Here is a 20,338-nt window from a genome sequence, read left to right as displayed (position 1 = left end):
CTTATGTTAACAGACATTTAAACTATAGCAAGTATCTCTGATGCTGGATATGTTAAACTGCACATAAGTAAACTGTCAGCATTTTGTGGATCGGGAAGAATTAGGAAGTGATAACTCCATTTTGTGCTTTGTCCAGAGCTTTCCTTGCATCACAAATGGTGCTTAACCTTAATAACCGTAATACTGTATGAAATCCGTTAGGTACATGACATTCTCTAACATTTGTTGTCTAACCAGCAAGAACCATTAAGCAAGCTGAAAACCTGAATCTTATTTCTCAAATACCTGCTACACACATATATATATATATATATATATATATATACATATATATATATATATACACAAATATTAGTGTGCAAGAATCTTAAGCCACCACTTTTATGTGGCCTTGAAGAATAGTTTTTCTTTGGACATTGGCTGCTTTTTCACTCATTTTCAGTCCAGTCCTTGTACCTGACCATTTTCAGTGGAATGTTTATTGTTTGTTATGCCACTTAACACTGACCTGTAGACCTGCACATAACAGACGGCTTAGCAAAGAACCAACTTTAAATTGCACCTTTGCATTGCACTTTGTTACTACCATCCTGCTGCAAAAACACATTTTCATTTCTTTACGTAAATCTGTGAAAAATGCTCCAGTTGGTATACTTATACAAACGCAAGCTAGTATTTTTCCACTAACAAGGTAATTTTCAAAGATCTATTAGTTGAAAACTTGGTATGGTATGCAGTGTGTCCTTAAACAAATTTGAGGAACCTGGACAAGTAGAGGACAATAAAAAGTGGCAGGTCTACAAACTAACCTTTCAGCATATTTCAATACTCTTTACTGGAGCCTCATCATTGGTCTCAGCGGAGGGGCGTTGTCAAGAAGCTATTCTTAAGGATGGGAAAACAAGGAGAAAAGACTAAGGTATGCCAAATTACACAAGAACTTGACCAAAAATCCATCAACGTGTACAGAGGAAGACTGGAGAGAGGTACAACAGTGAGTGTCTACAGCTGTAAAACACTGTGGTGGAGGCCCTGTTTGGTTTGGGACTGCGCTTCAGCCTGTGGTGTTGGAGAGCTTGCCAAAAAACAGAAAAGTATCATCAGATCCACCACGCAATATGGAAATATGCAATATGGAAAGCATCTAATTGGCAATAGCTTCAATTTTAGCATGTCAAACACCCCAAACACACTGTCAGTGCATTAAAAGCATACCTGCATAGAAAACCACACAGAAGAACACTATCAGTCATTGATTGGCCTCCTTCGAACCAGAAGCTCAACATTATTGAATAAGTGTGGGATCATCTTGAGAGAGCAGAACAAGAAGCAAACAGCATCCAAAGAAAAACTCTGAATATCCTTAAAGAAGCCTGGAGAACTAATCCTGAATAATCCTTAAAGAGAGTACAAGAAAGTTTGCCTAAGAGAGCTCATGCTGTGTTGAAGAATAAAGGTGGCCATACCAAATATTGACTTTCAAGCACCTTATAAATGTACATACTCTGTTTTTGCTTTATATACTGTATTTCCATGCGTGTTTGCACATATTTCAGAAAATCCCGGCACACATTTCCCATTTTCCCAGCAAAGTATAAAGCAATGATAGGTGGCTCAAGACTTCTGCACAGTATTGTACAGTAACCGTATTAATGTTCTAAATCATGGAAGGCAAGGAGTAACACAGTACATTTACATAATAACAGAAAGTTTTTAGGTGGTAGTAACTAAAGCTAATATGTTCCATCTTCATCCACTGTGATTTTGAGTATTTCAAATGACATTGCATATCTGGTGAATGCCACAACTAGAGCAGAAAGGAAATTGACATTCCTCATTGGTGAGATAATTGTGTAACTTTCACAAACATGCATCAGCGTTAAGAGCTTCACACTGTTTTAAACAATAAATGGATCAACTAACACTGTAGTTAAAGTACTGGCTTACTCAGTAACAGTAATAACCAAATATGTGCCTCACCTCCAAAAAAAGAATGAATTCTGCTCTAAATCATCATCTTTTTCTAACTCTTATTTCTGCTATGACTGTTCTTTCTTTTTTTCATATCATGGCTCTATAGAGCTCATTACGTAACGCAGAAGAGCAACAATTACAACACACGAGCTGGGAAGAATCTGATTTGAAATTTTAGGAGTGTAGAGGAAAGGCTCGAAGCACACCGCTTGCTCACTTGCAATAGCTCTGCTGTACAAACAGGTACAACCATGACCCAAATCAGAAAACCTCAACTGTGCCATGACAGCTGCTCTGTTACTGGGGCAGTGTGACTTATGGAGACGCAAAAGATAGATATCCTAAATGCTTACCCTGTCACAATAATAGCTTTTAAAAATCTGTCTCTAGAAACGTGGAGCACAAGTCTGAGTGATTGTGAGAAAGTACCTAATGGACAAGAAAATGGGCACCCAATTACTGAAAATGGTCATGCCTTTTTCCCCCCACAGATCTTGTGACTATACATCAAGCAATCTTGTCACTGTAAAATAGCCAAGATGAGATTGAATGGGGCAGAAATTCTTCATAAATGACCACCATGTGAACATAGAAAACAATCCTCACACAATCGCATAATATAAAGTGTAATCTCAGTCACGTTCAGTTGGAAGGCCACAACACTGACCATCGAAAAACGCTTCAGTCATCACCTAAACAAGCACACATCCTTTGCATGGCAATAATTTTTGCTGGTGAAATACAGTAAATGAGCACCTTTGTCACAACTGTTTGCTAAATGGCCCCTGAGAGTGTCATTGGGGTGTAATGACCAACTTGTAGATGCATGCTGATTAATGCTGCCACAAGACTAAATTGTGGGGTAGAAGCAGAGCCCAGTAGCCATCAGCAGCTGTCATTCTTGTTCTATGTCTGGCTCTTCTAAGGACCTCTTCCAATTCACAGAAAGATATAGCTTGCAGGCAAAATTCTGCCTGTCTACCACCTCAATGCAGCAGATGTGACCTGCATACAGTTGGACTTTGCAGTGACAGATTAGTAACAGGGTGTGCATTCACTGCAACAGGTTTACATTGATCAAGCTCAAAAAAACTAAATGGCCAGAATGAGCACTTTAAAAATACACACAAGTGACAGTGATTTGCATGTTTGATGCATTTTGCAGTACAATGTACAGCTTTTAAAATGAGAGCTTTTTGTCATAGACATTGCACTGATTTGTACTTCATTTTACTCATACAGTGCTCCCACCAGCCTGAATACACCCACACACATGCACACGCAAAATACAGCTATGTAGGTCTCCTCAATGAGTCTGTGGATAGACAAAAAGCTGGGGGGGGGGGGGGGGGGGGGGGGGGGGGGGCACCTACCACATTTGTTTCAGTCTGCACACTTTTGATTTAGGCTAAAATAAATAAATAAATACATAAAATAATGAAACAATCCTGAGATGTGATCTCTGAAAAAGGTTCTGAATAGACAAATGGATGACAATGTGTGTGTGTGTGTGTGTGTGTGTGTGTGTGTGTGTGTGTGTGTGTGTGTACAGAGCAGTCTGCCTCCTACTTCAGTACTTGTGCGCCAAGTCAACTGACATATGTTCAACAATTTGTGTAAACACAAATTGTGTACTGAGGAGTAGGTCACTGGGCCTTATGGTGCACTAATGGTCCACTGTGTAGATTTCCTTATTCTGGAATACCAGTATATCTGACATGCTTGTGCCTGCTTTGTATAATAAGCGAACTTCCTTTTTAAAAGTGATAGCATCAACAGTGACCTGTTGCAGAGCAGCACTAAACTCCAAGGAAATACTGGCTGTCATGCAATGATACTGAAATGTATACTTGAGTGAGATGTTTATATGTCTGCTAGCTTACTGTATAACTTTTTTTATACACAGTAATGTCACAGATAATGCTACTGATTCAGCCAGACATGGACAACCAGTGTGAGGGCAGCATTTTCATAGCTAACATGAACCTGTGTTTGTGCATGCTTTCTGTAACCTGTAGCATAAGAAGTGTAATTGTTGCTGATTTCATCTCTGCTCTGACAGAAACCCAGAGCACCCAGCTGACTGAGTCCTGCAGCCAAAGTGCAGGTGTTAACAGGGAGTTACAGTGGGATTTTGCAGGTGAGGAAACGGGTGTAGCAGTGCAATGTGGGCATAAGAACCACTTTGAAATAAGCAATTATATTTTGCATTGTGAGATCCAGTAAAATTTTCCTTTGTGTATAGGCTGTGGTCTGGTGCTGCTGTGAGAGTCCCTGCTCTTTGTGGATTTTTGCCACTTAACTTTCAACAAGATAGACGCAGATGTTGTATGAGCTATCGTCCCTGATCTGAAACCACTAGATGATATAAAGTTCAGATAAAAGGTAAATTCCACTGAGTGAAGCTTATCGGCATCATCAGCTTACTTTTGCATTAAGATCTGCTACCCTTGATGTAAACTTACATTGACCATAAATACCACAATCTGCTCTGCACCTGTCCAACATAGCACATGACTGTACATTCACCACAGTACTGCCAGCTAACCAGCCTGTATGAAACTGTACTGAAGTACCTAGTATTTCATTGCAAACTTTGAATACAGCACCACAAAATTATGATGCTTTGATTTCCTTTGCAAGATGTTTCACAATATGAAAAAACACAACTACAGCATGTCATGCATGTCTGATTAAAATCTCCAAAGTTAAGGCATTACAAGTAAACTTTAAATTTCCAGTTTATCAAATATCTGCTCAGCAAATAACCGGTTAACTTTAACTAAAATTATGTTTCATCTTCCTCCTTTGCCTAACACATTTCTCTAATGTAAATAGGCAGCACATGTATATTTAGCCAGCATGACACACTGCAATATAAACTGCATATAAACAGCTTGTGTGTGATCATATTTGTTGAATTTATTAAGCTTGTTTCCACTTATTTTTAAGTGGGAAATCATTTCAAAACGTACAGAAGCTTGTTTTGCCACTGAAAAAAAATGACATCCATTAATCCAAAACTTCAAGTTAAATATCTCCGAATTTGGGGTTTCTTGAGATATAATAACTTTAAATTTTAAGATAATAACCTGAAGTTCTGATTTATCGATGGCAAAGAAATTTGCCTTTTTTGGTTTGGTTTTATTTTAGTGTTGTTATTTTTATTTGGTGGTACAGTGGTTAGCGTTGTTACCTCACAGCAAGACTTTCTGCATGGAGTTTCCATGTTCTCCTTATGTTTGCGTGGGTACTCTCCCATTCCTCTGGCTTCCTCCCACAATCCAAAGACATGTTAGTGGGGTTACGTTAATTGGCATTTCTAAATTGGCCTGAATGTGAGTGTGAATGGTTGTCTGTGTCAATGTGTTGGCCCTGTAATAGACTGGTGATCTGTCCAGCGTGTACCCTGCCTCTCGCCCTACAACAGCTGTCGCTGGCAACCCTAAAATTGGATAAGCAGAAGAGAATGGATGAATTGAAGGAAGCATTTTTTTCAGTGGCAGAAACAAGATTCTATACATTTAAAATTACTGCCCACCAAAAAATAATGTTTATGAGCAAAAGTATAAACAACATTTATGCTAACTCCTCTTTTGAAGAGGAGTGAGCTAGATGCTAAATTTCCACCACAGCAGCTTCATTTACATCTGCACCATTAACACTCAGTAGGGATGAGACGGACAAGGGGATGTGACACGAAATCCCACAATGAGGTTGTGGGATTTCATGCCATTATTTTCTTATTACTCCATCCTTTTGGCTATAAGCAAGTACAGGTAGAAAAAAAACATACTCAATAGTAATATGTATTATTCTGCCTATCAGATTTACTCTTTTACTAAAGGTGCTCAAGCTCACTTTAACACCTGTGTTAACTGCTGTAGGTAGCCTGAGTTTAAGGCAGCTCATAGGAAGTGGAAGTCACACAACCACATAATTTTGAGAGTTGCACAGTATATATGTTTAACACACTAGACAGCATCTGTACGGTGCCAAAAAGGGATTAAAGGCAAGTTTTGGGGAGGTCCTAAGAAGACCTGGAATCAGTCTCTGGGCCTAAACAAGATTTGTTAAGCCAAAAAAATATGAGCAAACATTAAGAGATAGTTAAATGCCTAAAACAGTCACCATAAAGTTGGTGATCTTTGGTTAGTGCTGAACAAAGAAAGGAACTGAAAGTATCACGAGGATATTGTTACTGTTTGCATGACAAGCCATAAATGGGGAGGAGAGGGGGGTCAGAAAAGAAACTCTGGGGAGATCTTAATATCCATGTATAACCACATACTTTGATGGGTTCTTTGAAGTAAATAAAAGGCCCAGGAACTGGGTGTGGTAACTCAAAGTGACACAATAGGTGGCTGTGCCAGTTTGATCACATCACTGACAAGCTTTGATAAGTGCCAGAAAAACTGACAAGGGCTGTTTGGGCTGTTCAGGGAATCCAAAAGGGAATAGGGTCCATTTTCTGTTACCTCTCTAACAAGATGATGAGTTTAAAAGCCACAGTGAGAGTGGCACAATCAAGAGGAGAGGGGAGAATTTGTGTCTCGTGAGTACAGACTAAGTGGATTTAAGACAGCAGCAGTACAGGACACGCATCACATTTTAGGCCGCAGTGCTTCAATGGAAGTGCAAATGTGTGTCCTAAACATTGTGGAAGAAGTGTGGAAGACAGGCAAGTAAGATTTTACAGCTGAGTAGCAAACACCATAGCCTAGACACAATGAAGGAACTATGTGGCCTTTAAGTTCACGTTACAGACACTTGCACTACTTTCTAATTAAAGTAGTAGGGGCTCATTTTAGCCTAGTAAAGGGCATTGAAAACAACATTGCTTATGCAAATCAAGTGAAAAAGCAAAAATCTGTGTCCATCTACATATGTACAATAATTCAGGATTTGAGTGCAGCCTGTTGCACCGCAGTTTCCTTTATTTTTTTTGTACTCCGTAATTTCCACATCCTCAAGAAAATAATCTAACAAAAGAAGAAAAGAGCAAAGTTATTTTCCTTTGAAATATCTGCTGTCAATAAACCTGATTCTCTCAATGGCGATTAACAGGGTCATGATGCCTCACTGCAAACATAATGCCCTGGATATTGTTTTCAAGTTACTCTCTAAGAACAACATCTACAGACCAAAGTTATTTCTTAAACTACTAACAAGAAAAGGAAAATGCTTGAGTGTGACGTGGGAAAGTTGTTAATTCGACATTTTCAATCACAGCATCACGTTTCAGGATTCAGCTACAGCACACTGCTAGCCCTTAGCATGTGAGCAGGTCTGTCTGCAAACAGACAGACCTGCTCTGCTGCTGCTACGACAAAGTGTGGCATTAAAGCATTAAAGCAGGGCGGTAGCCTAAATATAGCCTAGGAGCCAATTTGCCTAGGGCAGCGTGATTTTCAACACGTGATACCGGTGATACAGGCCGCTGTCCCTGGTCCTGAAATTGTGCTCGCTCCTTTAAATGTAAGCGTTTGACGTTTCATAAAAGAAGCCACGAGGATATTTGGAAAACTGCAATGATTGTATGACTAACGACAAGTAAAACGTGCACTGCAATGTGTCTGAAATGTCAAAGAATAAAGCAGCTTTCCTGGCTGCAGATAGTAAAGTACACATAAACTGCAATTCCTCACTAGCAACAGTGCGAGGCGCTTGTCTATTGCAGTTCAGGGAGAATGGGAGAGAGAAAGAGAGTTTGATTGATCATGTGGGCTATGGGAGCCTGCGAGAGTTGTCGAAAATTGCTGCATAGACGCCCCTTAGGCACCTATTTGGTACCCAGTGACTCCAAGCCATGCTGTGGCCACAATAACCACAATTCACCAGAGTGCCTGTTACCAAAAGCCCCAAGCCCGGGGCTGTTAACACAACGTTGATTCTTCCGGGTTGGACTTCACCGGTATTCCACATTAGGGCTACATTGACTTACCGCAGTCCTCACACAAGATCCTTCCAACATCCTTTTTTAGGTTCTTTCCACTGGTGTCAAGAGGCGCGAACGATGCCTTAAAAACCAAGGGCTCGTCAGTGGGGTCCATGAAAAAAATGTACTTGTGGTTTTTCTTCACTTTGGTGCACGGAGCCTCAGATCCAAATTCCCCCACGGTGACGAGCTGTTCTCGCTCCAGACCCCCGCTGTTTAGGGGCCAAACATCCAGCACTTTGACATTCACACGGTACGGCTCCGCAGAGACGTTCACAGGCGTAGACTGCACCTTGCCCTCGATCACCACGGCGGATTTGTAAGCCTGGTCCTGCAGGGAATTCAAACTCGGGGAGTAGCAGGCGAATGAGACCCCGATGACCAGCATGGATAAATGTACTGAATCAAGCCTCATGCCGCCTGCTTTGGCTCGGTGGTCGCTGGTCGCGTTGCGGCAGGGCTCTCTCGGCTGCGGGGCGATGGCGATGGAGCTGGGTTGAATGAAGAGACAGCAAGTAGGCTCCAGTAGCACGACAGCGCGGCAGACCTTGCATAAGTGTCCATGCCATCGGGATCCGCTGCTTTTTCGGGTGATTTTCAGTGGGTAAACAGTAGCTCTGGAACCGCGGGGTGACGCTGGGTTTCAAACCCAGTCACTGATTTCTACTAATAATAAGGCATCGTAGACATGCTAAGCAAGGAATCGGCGGTTTCACTCTCTCCAGAAGATGCTTCCTATGCTGCCATAGTAGCCTTAACTGCAAGACGACGCCACTCTTATCTTTGCCCAAAAATTGCAGTGGTGGGGTACCGCTATGATGGTTTTCTGTATCATCTGCAGCGGAGAGAAAAGACGCAAAATGCTGCAGTGAACCACAAGTTTGGTAGTCCGCTCGCAAAACAAAAGCCACGTTTCATTCCCCCCACCCCTTCAAAAAAGAAGAAAGAAAAGAAAAGAAAAGAAAATAAATTAAATTAAAATAAAGCAATTATTTCTGCTCGGCAGCTATAGCGCTAATACGCCGCCTTCCACCGCGGCTCTCTCTCCGCCTCCCCTACGAGCCACAGACGGACAGAAAATAATGCCGATTGCCAAGAGGCTCCCTCAACAGAAAAAAAACGCAGAACTGGAGCTCTGACACGGGCAACCGACGCACCGAAGGGTCGTTCTCCTCACTCCCCAAACCCCGCTACTGTGTGCCGATCACTCCATGGTCTTTTATCGGTGTCGACCTCACGTTATAACGAAACAAACGAAATCCAAAATCCATGACTGTCCCTCCTCAAAATCGCATTTCACTGTAGCCAAGGCATCGCTCCAAAGACCGAAACAGGTTCACACGGAAACCCGCTGAGCCCAGAGAAATCATATGGCTGCGATGACTAAGGCTGCGAAAGCATTTCGGAGTCTTCAAGAGACTGTTTTGAATGAGTTTTGCGTCTCATCCCATTAAGTCATGCCCTGCATTCAGGTCACATTCACTGCTCTGCCTCTAAAAAAAAGAAGAAGAAGAAGAAAAAGAAAGAAAAAGAAGAAGAAGAAAAAAAACGCTGTTGAAAGAAGACCGCATTAAATCTATAGAGCTGCAACACCGGGGTCCAAACCGCAGATGAACTATTTGTTAAAGTGTTGTTGTTTTTTAAATATATATTTAAACGTGTTCATTCAGGGTAGTTCTGACAGAGCACTTTGACAAACGTCACGTTACATAACTACACAAATTAACATAGGAATACTGATTATCGTCATACCAAATATAACTAAAGTTGAAATTTATAATGGTTTGGTTTTAGCCTGAATGCGGATACATGATGTTCAAGTAACTGCATCACAAAGAGCGACATCTGCTGACCAGAGAGTAGTTGAGAGACAGTAACATACCCTAACTGCTGATGTTCATCAAACAAGCGACACAGCAGGGTGCTAGATTTGAATTTGGCTCAAATGAAAGGTGCACAAGATTAAGTGAAATAACCTTTAAAAGGTAAAAAGGTCAGGGTATAAATTCTATAATAAATCAATCTAAAACCAGGAAGCCAAAGACTCTCAAAACCATACTGTAACTTATAATAACACAATGGAGTTACTTGCGTGCACCACCTGCCAGCTTGAAACAGACCTGGCTGCTCTCCGTGGTGCTGAAATTTGAATTAGACCTATAGAGTGTTAATGTCAAACACGCTCACAATAGACAAGACATTACTGTGTGGACTAAAGTCCTCCTGTCAGCACCTATAATTGAGAATGCGATTTTTAAACAGCACTCTGCAGACCAGTGCGGGATAGATGCGATGATGTAGGAATTGGTGGAACAAGCATTTAAGGAGCAATCACATAATAGGTAATGGATTTCCCCTTTAAGATCAGAGCTACTTTATCAATTCTTGGCTGGGAATTACTATAAATAGTCACTTTAGTTTTTCAGTGGCTGCTCAAAGAGCCAGGACATAGGACTTTGTACAGGGGTCATATGTTTTTGAATATATTTTTGATAGGAAAACCAATAATTAGAGTGATTAAAAGTTTCTCCCACTGAAAACGCTGCGTCCAGATGAACAGAATCAACTTTTGGAGATCATTCATTCATTCATTTTGCCACTGGCAAAGTGGGACACACAAGTTCACAACATTAACGCAAAAACTACGCTCGGATTTCACTTCTTTAGACGCTACCCTGCATTACAGTTCCCAGAAATGTTGCCCTATACCTGTTACAGTCAAAAAGACAATACTGTAATTCCCCAGTGTCGCCGAGAAGTGGCGCCCTTGAACCGAGTTTCCAACATTTGCGTGTTGACATCATGCAACGTGCAGTGGCGTTGAATTGTGCGTGTGTCGCTCTTCGTGCCACGACTCTCGGTTTCTTGTCCATCTTGTGAAGCAAGCAGGAGCAGTCCGTGTCGCTGTCACGCAGGAGTCCGAGCGCATTCACATGTGTCTTTTGCCTCGTCTCGCCATCTGCGGCAGGCCGTCGAGGTTTTAAGGCGCTGCGCCTGCAGACTGAGCGGGGTAAAGGTAGGTTATGGAGTCTCGCTCGGTGGAATGACGCTTTATTTACAAGTCATTCGCATTGTTGCTGTGCTGTAAGTGTCCTGACGTGCAGCCAAGCATATGACATTGCTTAGGAGAGTTTACAGAAGCATGAATACTTCACTGTACGACCGATCTGTCTGATCTGATACAAAAAACGAAAAATGAAAAAAAAAAAAAATGGAGCTGCATTTGGAGCGATGCCACCTATGCTGGGATGTAGGGAGAAACTTTGGGAGGTGATCACAGCGGCTGTCTTTTACCAACTGCGACAACACTTTCTGAGGCTGAAAACTGCGTTGGATGCGATCTCGGGATCCGAAAAAGACCTGCATGTATGATCCACGTCCATAATTTAAAATTGTCAGAAAGAAAATAGGCCAAGTACCGACTGGTGATGAATTTATTGCTTAACTGATAAGTTATTCATCTGTCTAGTGGGTCTTCATAAATCTGCGTATATAGAGGCGTATATAGTGTTTTAGGTGTAACTTTGTACAGACAAAGATGAGCTTGTCACAGTAAACGCTTTGATTAGAAAGTCTGATGAAATTCTAAATGAGTGGTTCCATTGCAATCTGAGGCCCAGAGAGGTAAGGCCATTTTAAATCCGACACATTATTCACAAACGAGGCCTGTAAGTTTGCAGTGCTGTTCCTTCATTCAGTGCAATAGGAATGACTTACCCATTTCGCGTGCATCCACAGCGGTATTTATTGGACTCATCTATTTAGAAAAACTAACAATAAAAAGAAAGGGCACATCATTAAAAAAAAAAAAACAGCATAGAGTTGACTTCTCTTCAGCAGAAACACTTAATGAAAAGAATACAAGCTTGTACTCAGAGTTTCCTGGGGAGTGGCAATGAAATAATGAGAGAGGTTCACTGCGAGCAGGTGCGGACAAACTTAGTTGATTTTTTTTTGCATAGAAAACCAACAGGCCAACCTCACGCTGAACATCACAGTCATACACGTTACACGTTTAGACTCTAAAATTGTCATTGGTTTAATCCTCGCGCAGTTGTTAGGTTTTTAATCACAATTTATTCATTTATTTTTTAATCAAAGTGGGAATTACTGGGGAATGAATCACCCTTTGAGGCGCAGAATAGGTCATATTTGAATGTTTATGTGTATAAAAAATATAAAAGGTGGGTAAAGATTAAGAGAACGTTTAAAAGAAGGAGAAAATTAGTCAAGTGTATTGTTTCCTCTTAAGGCCCACATGCTTCTGTCTCCTCACCTGCAGCTCTGATTTACACTATTGATGGACAGAGTAGAAGAGCGACCTAAATTCTTCTTCAGGGAATTTTAGAGGGAATAATTTTCTTGAACGCGACTTCTCTCTTAGCATCGTCCGGATATTTCAGCGTCCTCCTGCTTCACATTTTATTATTCATTATTTGTTTAAATAAATTATAATTTTTAATATTTGTAACTTTTTAAATTACCCAATATTTTTTTCACAGCCCGGAATTTTCTTTTTTAAACAATAAGCATTTGAAATGATTACTATAAACATACAGAATGCATACAGCATTTTAAATGTAAAGCATTTCAAATTACTGCTTTAATATTTAACGCCTGAGAAATCAAGTAGTATCTATAAGTCAAGATGCATACATGTTTATTTTTATTTTATTTTACTTTATTTTTAAGTTTCTGCGTTGGGTTTGTTTGTATGACTGGCTTCAGTCAGGCCTAACAGTCTTGTGGAAAGGTAGAGAAGAAAGGTCAACTTTGAGAGGGAAATTAATCACGTATCTCAACGTTTCCATCAATGCAGTTGATATTTTCTATTCTAAATAAAAGTTTGAGGTTCAATTCTCGGTCTTGTTTGTGAAGTGAAGAACGAATAGTGCCTAAAGGATACCCACAGTTAAACATCTTACCATTTTCCCTTATTTGGACTCGGCAGCGACACATAAACGAGTCTGCAAGAATGAGCGGCGGGGGAAACAATTATGTTTTAAATTCTGGGCTTTCTGCAGTGTAATCATATAGACGAGGCCTAGGACAGCTGTCTCACAGTCACTGACTGAATACTAAATTTTATTTTCTTGTAATAATAGGCCTACTAACTCTTTGTAGTGCGCTTGAATAAAACTATTTGAGCGATTTTTACATTTAAAACCTATTTGCGCTGTTTATCTTTGGTCGTAAAAATGATTTGGAGGCAATCTGAAGTAGTTTGAAGTAAATATGAAAAAGGAATTAGAAAAGGCGGAAGAAGGGCAGAAGATTTATGCTAAATAAAAAATACAGATACCCTATACAGGCTCATAGATGCCTCGAGTGAAAGGTCTTGGCACTCTTTTTTAAAAAACAAAACAAAAAAACAAAATCGTTTTCCAGGTAAATCGGAAGTAAGACTAAAAAAAAGGTCCTTCGTGTAAAAAAAAAAAAAAAAAAAAAGTATCGCCAGCATTGATTATTGTATTTTATTTTTTGGGCAGAATTTAAGTTAAGATGGGTTTATTATTTATTTATTTGGGGCTTTATTACTACTTATTTTTATGCTCTAAGATCGTCATGGTCTAGTCAGTAATAATCTGTGTAGGCCCAGATGGGCATGCCTTGATCTTTTCCCATTATCAATCCATGCAGTGGCTTTAATTGAAATGCGCAAAATATTACCAGAGCAAATGAGCTGAACTATCATAGCCCAGGTCTGCCCATCAAATTTCACATTTGCGCAAGTAAAAAAAATAAAATGAAAGAAAGAGCTTTGACCCGGAGCAGACATTGCCGCCGCTGAATAGCTGAAGAGAAGGAGGCCCGAGTACTAATGAGGCAGGCCTGCGAGCTGCAGGGGGCTCCGCTGAGACAGCGTTCAGACCTTGCTCGGACACCTGGGTGACACAATTCTATCTTAAGGCGTGAATAAGTGGGTAAGATTACCTTAGAAATAGTCGCCACAAAGTCAGAGTTTAGAAACAGCACCTTTCTTTCATGAACGTAAGCTACAGGAGGGGTTGCTACACTTTCACGCCTTCTGTGTGTGTTAGCCTTGATGTTGGCAGCTGTTTTGCATGTCCCGTAGGCATACCGAGCACGCTCATTGGATGTTTTGCTACATAAAAAATGTAACCTTTGTAAAAAAAAATTTGCACCTTTACAGATTTCAAACTGAGGAATGACTGGTGGTATTAAAGCTAGCCTAGTTGTTCCGTCTTTTATCTAAGCAGAGGTAAGTAGCCTCTAGGGTGGGGAAACTTAGCTGAGTTGCTGAAACAATGTTGTGTGAGACCCACCTCTGCTCATATTATTCCCACACAGTTAACATGGCGGCTCTCTCTCCCTTTCTGACATGATTTGGCGTTATAGAACAAAACTGCTCATTCATAAAATAAAACGGGAATCGGAAACTAAAAATTAATATATATAATTTTTTTTATTTGTATTATTAGCTATACATAGCATATATTTTAAACTAAACTTCCTTCCTTCCTTCCTTTCTAATTCTAATGCTGATATCAGTGTTTAGTATAGCCTAGAAATCCAATACAATGTATAAAAGGTAAGACGTATTATAAATTATGTAATAATTGACTGTCGCCTAGAGTGAAAACTAATTATTCGTTACAAGCTATTCGTTTTATCAGTCCTGCTATTATTTGTATTGCTGCTGATGTGGTCCTGTTAAATAATATGTATAGACCGATTTTCTTGTGACTTGTAAATCAAAAAAAAAAATTTAATTCTTCAACTCTTTGAGAGCAAACGGTGATCTGTAAACTCGTTAGCACATCCCACGTAAACAGATACACTTGTGATGTGAAGTCGGTGATGCATTAGAAGGCTATTTTCTTAGATAAAAACTTGAGGGCAAGCTTGGGTCTTTCCAGGTTGGAAAAGCACCTGGCTTTTCGGGAGTTGTACAGACGAAATGAAACTTAAGTGGGCTGGTAGACGCATTTCCTCCAACAACCGTAGGTTTCGCTTTCAATGTTAGTGACAGCTTATGACATTAGTCGTGCGGTGTGGCATAAAGGGCATTAAAACACATGGCAATCGCTCTGCGTTAAGCGCCCTTCTCGTTTTATTTTTTTATACTCTTGTGTAGATCTCGCGAGAGCTCCGGCTCGCTGTGGCTGTGCAGCAGACAGAGGGAGAAGGCAGGCAGGCAGCATCATGGCGGACAGAGACAGTGGAAGTGAGCAGGGAGGAGCAGCTACGGGCCCAGGCTTCGGTTCCATGCACCTAGCGACAGGAGGGGCGGGCTCGGCCTCCGGGCTCCAGCATGAGACCCAAGAGCTGGCATCGAAGAGGGTTGACATCCAAAACAAACGTTTCTATTTGGACGTTAAGCAGAACGCGAAAGGCCGCTTCTTAAAGATAGCAGAAGTCGGGGCCGGTGGAAACAAGAGCCGCCTCACTCTCTCCATGTCCGTGGCGGTTGAGTTCCGTGACTACTTGGGGGACTTCATCGAACATTATGCCCAGCTGGGTCCGAGCAACCCGGGGATGGTACAAGACGAGCCCAGGCGAGCCCTCAAAAGCGAGTTCTTGGTCCGAGAAAATCGGAAATACTATATGGATCTGAAAGAGAACCAGCGGGGACGGTTTCTGAGGATTCGACAGACCGTTAACCGGGGGCCCGGTTTGGGATTCACGCAAGGCCAGACGATTGCTCTGCCTGCCCAGGGACTTATTGAGTTTCGTGACGCTTTGGCTAAACTTATTGACGATTATGGTGTAGAGGACGAACCTGCAGAGTTGCCCGAAGGGTCATCGTTGACTGTGGACAACAAACGGTTTTTCTTCGACGTCGGATCCAATAAGTACGGTGTGTTTATGAGGGTAAGCGAGGTGAAGCCAACGTACCGCAACTCAATTACAGTGCCCTACAAAGTGTGGTCCAAATTTGGGAATACTTTCTGTAAATATGCCGAGGAGATGAAGAAGATCCAGGAGAAACAGCGGGAGAAAAGGGCATGCGAGCTGCAGCAACAAGAGGAGATGCAGCAGGACGATGGAGACGAGGATTGATATAGACAGCAAACAAAAAAAGAAAAAAAAGAGAGAGAGAGAGAGGAAAAACATGCCAGAGTAATGAAAATAACAAGAGAATTATAATTAAAAAGAAAACACTCTACTGTATAATGAAAGAAATCTAAAGATTTAACTGTATTGGTTTAACCAAGGGAGCATCACCCACAATATAAGAAACCTCCACGACCTGACAGTTATGACATGTTGTCACTCATCGCTGGATGTTACCCCACTTAACCACCATTAATACAGTAACAGGCTGCTAAACAAAGTAATAACATTATATTTGAACATTGTTTCCTACTTGACAAACGATATTGAACTGTTTATTTCCCTTATTAACAGAAAACTTTTGTACCAGTTAAAGCTATTGTAAAGAGGAGAGGAAAAAAAAGTGTTTGCAATGTTCAAATTGAATTATTGCCGAGTTCAAAGGAGAGACAAAAAAGTTTCCTTCTCATGTGAGTTAAATGACTTCAGCACAAATCAGATGTTTTAATTTTTAGACCAAAATTCCAAAACTTTGTAAAAGGTTGTCACATGTACTTGCCATCCTATTTACCTTTACCTGTGAGTAGAGAGGTGTTTACACATAAATCATATGAGGGCTAGGCCTGCTTCGGAAACTGATAAGATTTCATGCAGTACATATATATATATATATTAAAAACAAAACAAAACAAAGGAACGTGTAGGCATTTTCATGAAATGAAATAAGTGCTCTATTTATTGTGCAATATGCATTGCATATAAGGAACTGGTCATTGGATCTTGACATTTGCCAGAGGCATTCAAAGATATATTAATATTGTAACTTTTGTTTCAGTTGAAATTGTTGCCATGCAGATGGATATATAATAGACTACCTTTGTGTCTCGTTGTTAATGCAATGTGTTCAGTTTAAAGGTACTAAATGTGTATTTGATAGAGGAAATGCAGAGACAACATGTAGCAAATGGCCTGAACTGCAGATTATTTAACAAGGCAAAAGACCCTGAATATACTGTGTTGATTGGCATAGTAAAAACTGGAAGAGCGCAATCGGTTAGTACATATGAAACAAACTTTTTGTGATCTTGTTTAGTCATAAAAGTCTAAATGGTGCCAAGGAGTGCTGTTGCTGCATGTTTATCTGCACTACGATTTCGTTGGTCTCCCAAAATATTGGCTCAAAGACCCTTCCATACGTATCTTTATCTGCCTATGTTGTATGAATCTCAAGTTCGAGGACTGGGGGGGGGGATTACCATCCAAAAGGCTCGGTGTAGTTCTAGTGGAAGTTGTTTCAAAGCATGATTGTAAAAGCAGCGACCTTGTGAACAGTAATCGAAATGTCACCATCACACTATGAGGACGGCCACTGAGGCGCTTGCCTGGCTTAGCCGAGGTGAAGACGGCCTGGTTCACCTGTTGGTGAATGTCTGTTATGTCATTGGATGTGCACATTCCTTTCTTGCGTTTTAAGATCTGAGGGTGTGAAGTTCAGTGTGGGGCTACTTTGGATACATTCTCATAGCTCTGCTTTAGATTTGTAAGCCCAAATACCCACCTGGGGTGATGAGATTCTGTTCTGGTCTAATTGTAAATATTTGGGCTGCCACACGGAAAACAACTGGTTCTAATCCAGTTCAGTCGCATCTCATAGATGTGTGATAGCAGTTTTATAAACTCTGTCAGTAAACTCCAGAGAAACTGGCAACAATCAGATACTGTCAGATTTACCTCAGCATTGAATTAAATGATTGCTCCCATGTTTAGATTGACTGGAAACCAGCAAACTAGACTGTCCTTGACCACCTATTTTTGGAGCCTTTGGTATAGCCTAAATGATACCTGATTGGGAGCATCCTCTTCAGCATATAAACAACCTGGTGCCTTACACACTCCGCATGCTTACACGCTGGCCTGGTGCTTTGGATCGCAGTTATGGCTTCTTTTTGTTTTCTTCTTCTTCTTTTTTTCAAAACTCCTTTTTCTTCTATTTCTTGTGTCTCAGCCCCCTTGTGTGCTAGCGCACGACTCGTGGTGCTAAAAGTGTTTGTTACAAACTCTTTAGAAAAATAGGAGCAGAATTCTTAACTTTTTTCTGCTACCTTTCAGCCCCCCCCCCCCCCCCCCCCCCCCCCCCCCACTTTATTGCCATCCCCATTCCCTAGCCATCCAGGTATCGGCCTACATGTAAACATGGAAGGGGGTGGTCACCTAGATGCAAGACGATGCAGAAGAGATGGCTCTTCACCAGCCATATGCATTAGCAGGGAGAGCAGGGGCTGATTGGGAACATCAGTAGTGGCCTGAAATGGTATCCGTTGTTACGGCAAAGCCCCACCCCACCCCTTAAAATGCTTGTTTCATGGCTTGGGTTAGTTATGTGTAAGTTGTAAGTTGCTCAATTAATGGGGAGTAGCAAGCATGTCTTGTTTTGTTTTGTGGGGGTTTTTGTTTGTTTGTTTTTTGTTTGTTTTTATGTAGTTTTACCTTTTCAGCATTATTCCACATTATTTGTAATTTTGGAATGTTTTTGCCCACAAAAATATCGTTTTGTTTTTTTTTTCTTTCTGTGCAACATTTCATCACTGTGTGCAATATCATATGTGCCAATGGTGGCAATATATGTATATCAATTAAATATATGATTACTATTTGAAAGCATATGGCTGAATTCCATGTTTATTTCTCATGAAGGAATTGTATGCCTTTATTTGCACACAAAGCTCCATCCTGGAGGAAAATATAGTAAACCAAGGTCTTAGCAGCCTGTTGAGTCAAGCAGTTCACGTACTTACTTTAACTTGAAATCGAACATTGTCCCTGCAAGTATGCCCCTCTCAAGGAAAAGGGTAAACTTGGCTAATGGTTTGTTCAAGGTAGACTGTAAACATACAATGGAGGTTTTTTTTTTTTGTTTCTTTGTTTTGTTTTTTCTTTTGTTTTTTTGTGAAAAGGAAAATTTAAAAAGAAGAAAAAAAAATCCCTGGAATCTCCATTTTAGCTTTAAGCTAAGAAAAGGTGCTTCAGTCCAATCCTCATTAAGGTGTATGGTGAACTGTCTTCAGTGGTTGTTGTGTGTAGCACTTTGCTTTCCCAGGTTAATGAAATGCCTGACCAATACTTGTTTAAAAATGATCTCAACAAAGAATGTTGTTCTCTTTTCTGTTACCTCTTTTTATTTAAAAAAAAATGAGGTTATTTGATTTGCTCATTTGGTTTTTGATGCATTAAATATAATTTATGTACATTTGACAAATTATAAAAAAAAAGAATAAATTTAATTTACCCATGAGGGTGAAAAAAATCTATATTCAAAATGTATGTGTTTTTCATGTTTCATTTCTTGTTGTGGGATGGGGGTGGGGGAAATCACTGAAAAGTCTGTTTAATTTTTATGTAGTGCTGTCTACAATGTCTGATTATACATTTGCAATGATACTAATTGCTAAAGCTTAATTTTACAGCCTATAAAATGCAAATTTTGCAATGGCGAGTACCTGATGACTCATGTCTTCTTAGAGATTTCTACAATAGTACTGTATGTGTAAAACCAGGCTGTAAAATAAAGCGTTACTTTGTTCTCTGACTATCCCGACTATGCAATTTGTGATCATCTGTATGCAACAATTGCTCTTCTGTGAGTTTTTCTGTTAATCTAAAACTAAAGAAATTAGACTTTATTGATCGTGACCCAACAGAACCTGCACATGTTTCAAGTTACATTTTTGTAATGATTGTTTTTCTTTCTTATTTTTTTTCTTTTTTAATACGTTTGGTGTCAGAGTTAAGCTAAAAATCAAAGTTTAAAAAAGAGCTTAAAAAAGTTGCTTCCAGATGTTTTTAGGATGCATCTCACTATCTTGAGTTTATAGCTATTTATAAGTAAAACTGATTCCCTGTAACAAGTTGAAGTCTTGGTTTAATTCTGTTAATAAAATGAAATGACATAGAAAATGTTAATTATCATTATGTAAATTCTGAAAATTGGCAAAGTGATAAAGCAGCACCATTTGGGTTGCTTCTAGGTTCTAAATCATGGAGCATAGAGGCAGATTTATTTCTGGGCCATCCACACGCGGTACCTTTGTATTGCTTCAACCATTCTCCTCCTATCAGAAGAACCCACATAAGAGTAAATACAGCATAACGAGCTGGGAGGTCCATTCTCTAGATATGCCCAAAGGTATTTCTCCAGGACATATGTATGTTTGTGCTTTGTTGTTAGTTGATAGTCCCAGCCTGCCAGAGGGGGATGGAGGGTGAAAAAACTGAAGTGGATGTGCTATACCGAGATGGACTCCAGCCCAGATGCCAGCTTACACTCCGACTTTGCTCCTCATCCCAGAATCTACACAGAGAACTGGTCTCTGTCGTCACAGCATGATTAAAGCATCCAAAAAAAGGATA

General features: G+C 40.3%; 2 protein-coding genes across 4 annotated transcripts in view; one reads left to right on the top strand and one right to left on the bottom strand.

The window, feature by feature from the left end:
* nrg2a (neuregulin 2a) overlaps window positions 1-8,442 on the bottom strand; it is a 78,495-nt gene extending 70,053 nt beyond the window's left edge. For all 3 annotated transcript variants that reach the window (XM_076889135.1, XM_004564045.6, XM_076889136.1), the window contains exon 1: window positions 7,919-8,442. In XM_076889135.1, coding sequence (XP_076745250.1) covers window positions 7,919-8,327 — 409 coding nt within the window. In that variant the 5' untranslated portion in view covers window positions 8,328-8,442. The remainder of the gene's footprint in view (window positions 1-7,918) is intronic.
* Window positions 8,443-10,747: 2,305 nt separating this feature from the next.
* puraa (purine-rich element binding protein Aa) lies at window positions 10,748-19,517 on the top strand. The gene is made up of 2 exons (XM_004564041.5): window positions 10,748-10,928; window positions 15,012-19,517. The coding sequence occupies exon 2, from the start codon at window positions 15,080-15,082 to the stop codon at window positions 15,935-15,937; it is 858 nt and encodes a 285-aa protein (XP_004564098.1). The 5' UTR covers window positions 10,748-10,928; window positions 15,012-15,079; the 3' UTR covers window positions 15,938-19,517.
* Window positions 19,518-20,338: the final 821 nt, after the last annotated feature.

Source organism: Maylandia zebra, linkage group LG10 (genome assembly GCF_041146795.1).
Source record: "Maylandia zebra isolate NMK-2024a linkage group LG10, Mzebra_GT3a, whole genome shotgun sequence".
NCBI classification, from domain to species: domain Eukaryota; kingdom Metazoa; phylum Chordata; class Actinopteri; order Cichliformes; family Cichlidae; genus Maylandia; species Maylandia zebra.
Note: the sequence above shows the minus strand (reverse complement) of the source record. Positions and strands in the feature narration are given on the sequence as shown.

Coding starts and splice junctions, on each gene's coding strand:
- puraa (XM_004564041.5), top strand. CDS start 15,080: ATGGCGGACAGAGACAGTGGAAGTGAGCAGGGAGGAGCAGCTACGGGC.